The sequence below is a fragment of the Perna viridis genome, chromosome 12 (assembly GCF_037379345.1).
Source record: "Perna viridis isolate PV_CMFRI_1.1 ecotype Kerala chromosome 12, ASM3737934v1, whole genome shotgun sequence".
NCBI lineage: Eukaryota > Metazoa > Mollusca > Bivalvia > Mytilida > Mytilidae > Perna > Perna viridis.
The window spans coordinates 13,366,599-13,369,856 of NC_142456.1; the positions used below are offsets into that span (position 1 = coordinate 13,366,599).

General features: G+C 31.5%; 1 protein-coding gene across 4 annotated transcripts in view; it reads left to right on the plus strand.

Annotated features, from left to right (window-relative positions):
* Positions 1 to 3,258, plus strand: part of LOC148601271 (uncharacterized) — a 34,788-nt gene that overhangs the window by 23,329 nt on the left and 8,201 nt on the right. For all 4 annotated transcript variants that reach the window (XM_088555972.1, XM_088555974.1, XM_088555973.1 and 1 more), the window contains 2 exons: positions 711 to 860; positions 1,704 to 1,865. In XM_088555972.1, the coding sequence (XP_088412098.1) occupies positions 711 to 860; positions 1,704 to 1,865 (312 nt within the window). The remainder of the gene's footprint in view (positions 1 to 710; positions 861 to 1,703; positions 1,866 to 3,258) is intronic.

Below are 3,258 nucleotides of genomic sequence, written 5' to 3' on the forward strand. Positions count from 1 at the left end.
TAATCTGGTAAGTCTCAATAATACTCCCAGGGTCACAGTTAATAGAAACTACCATTGTCAAAGTTGATCAATACACCTGTGGTCGAAGTTAATTTGGTAAGTCTCAATGATACTGCCATGGTCAAAGTTAATCTGGTAAATCTCAGTGGTACTGCCACGGTCAAAGTTAATCTGGTAAGTCTCAATGATGCTCCCAGGCTCAAAGTTAATCTGGTAAGTCACAATGATACTGCCACGGTCAAAGTTAATCTGGTTAGTCTCAATGATACTACCATTGTCAAAGTTAATCTGGTTAATACAGTATAAGCAATAATGGAAAAGGTATAGTAACAGTTGCACTCAAAGTAATCTCAATGTCCTTACACAGCATTGTTATGTACTGTCAGAGTTAATAGGACTGGTAATTAGACTGGTAAGTTGGTAGAAAAATTTTATACCGTTTTTTATACTCAAGGAGGTAGACCTAGAGTAAGGGACACAACTCATCGAATTTTTTGTATTCAGCATTCTACATCAATCTTATGTAAGGATTAAAATAACTTGGACTGATTTCATTCTGTTTAAAATGAAAGCTTGATATGCTTTGGTGAAATTGAATATGATACAAACATATCACTGATTTCAAGAGTTATGTCCCTTACCCTAAGTCTATACTTAATTTTAAAGGTAAAATTGTTGCCATTGTATAAATATAAATTTTATTATTTCAGAATGGTGTTAAGTCAGTACAGCCATTTCTTTTCAAGCATTTTATTGACCAGCTGGATAATTTCTATGAGAGATCAGACTCTTGGGTATACATGGAGGATGAGTTATTTATAGTCAGGAGACCAGAACTCCAGAAAGATATTGGTATCAATGTAAGTCTGGAGAAAGAAATTTCATAGGTTAATTGTTCCTCTCCTTTTTTTTCTCCCAAAGTCATCATAGTACTGTTCTGTGCAGTGTAACACAGTCTAATAGTATGTATTATGCTTTTCTATTATAAAATTAGCAGTGATTTTCTGAATGTTCCCAGTGTAAGAATTTTCAATAATTCACACTGGAATAAATTTACTAATTTCACTCTCGCACTGTCTCCCGCCAAAACGTCACAACACAAATATCAATCCTGCATTCACAAAATTTAAAATTTATGTTGAAAGCAGCAGTGAAAAATGGAGGAAATTAATATTATAAATAGGATAATCAATTGGTTATTGTGAATAACCAAAATATGATCATTCATGCCAAGAATGTATTAAGATTTAACTTGTGCATTGAACAAGTTCCGCACACTCTTGGTGTTCTGAGGTGTTTGTGATCATATTTTGGTTATTCATTCTTCCCAATCAATTATCCTATTATTACATAATCTCAGTTATCTGTTTGTTTTGTGGTTTTTGTAACAAATGATGAAGTAACATTTTTATTTAAATTTCTCCATTTATCATTTATATGATAATTCATACAGAAATGTGGCTAAAATACAATCATATGAAAGTAAGTGATATTTTCCATGCTTGACAAATATAAATTATGAGGTGAAAATACTGTTAAAAGTGTCATATTATTAATTTGAATATTTCCACATGTAGTCTCAAGTTAGCACATAGCTTATTCTTCTGTAAATAACATACATGAAATTCATATACTACATGTATAAAAAGGGAGAAATTTAACATTGTAAACGGATTTTGTATGTCTACTTCATGTGTTTGCAGAAATATTCTGAAGATAATTTCTTCAGCCTGTTCCCAGAGGAGATAAAGCCATGGGATTGTCTGTTACTTTGGGGAACCAGATATTCAAGGTCCAGTTTACACATGGATCCCTACAACTGGACTGCTACAAGTGCTGTACTTTCAGGGCAAAAACTTTGGAAGGTTGGTATAATAACCTTTAAGAATCATTCTTTGTAAGTATCAGGTGGTATTTATGTATGAAAATCTATAAATTGTATATGGTACAAATGTACTTGTACTTTGGAAAGAGAGATAACCATAATTACTGATAACTATTATGTACTTTTCTGATACACACTTTCCGTAAGCAGTGATTTCAGTGTACTTTTTAATCAAATTTTTAAACCCCCTCATCCTTTCTGTCACAGTTTTCTCAGCAACTACTCATCACAGCAGCTTGAAATTTTAACACATTCTTCCTGTAGGTATGCCATATGGTTGGATTTATTTTCAGAAAAAAATATGCAACAACTACTTGTTCACTGGGGACTTTCTTTATTTCTTGACTTAATATTTTGGAAAGTTGAAATTTTCGTCACACTTTTCCAGCAAATACTCATCACACTGGCTTATCCCAAAAGCAAGAAAAAAGAGGAATATAGCTGTTTATATGATGGAATAAATGCTTACGAGATTTAGACAATATCAGTGCACTGACTTGACATAAAATTGATATACAAATGGGGATTAGGACCATAAGAAAATGTCAGGTTTTCACTTGTTCCATACGAATTCCTATATCAAAGTTTTTGTCAAGTCAGTGCACTGTTATTGTCTTTTAACTGCCACAAAATATTAAATGAAACATGATGTTGTAAGCAAGAAAAACTATGTTGTTTTTTTTGGGTTTTTTTTGGTTTTTTTTTTTCAAAGTGGACAACATAACTGGATGTTTGTGACATCACAACAGAAAAGTTATATTCAATTAGTGGTCAGTCCATTGTGACTGCTCAAATAAAACAGTCGCAGTATAGAATTGCTTAATTGAATTGACGACATGAAACTTGGTAATAAATTGGTTTACATTGCTTAGCTCCATGTTTACCTTTGGATCATCTTCCTTGTTCTTACCGTCACATTTTTCAATTTTCCGTATTGTAAAGTCTTTGTTTAGTTTAAAGAGGTCTTTTCTATTAATTATGTGATTTTAATAGCTACTCTATTGTATTTTAACTTGTTTTATTTTGTATTGAAAATGGTAGAAACTTTCTACAAGTATATTTTTCTATATAACCATATATATTTTTCATTTTTTGTCCAATTTTTGAAATATCTCTATCTCTTGTGGTTTTTTATTTATAAGGGGCCAAATGTGCAAAAAAATCAACTTCTTTATTTTTGGTCAGATTCTGAAATTTTTTTTGTAGGATTCCTTATGTCTAATTGCAATCAAATTTCATAGCCGTATTAAGATTTATGTGTTTCTATACTTGTCCCATCTGTTCAGGTTTTGACCTCTAAAGTTGTATCAAGCTGCACCCTGCAAAGCATTTTATTGAAAATTTTAAACTTAAAAAATCATATATATCTATGC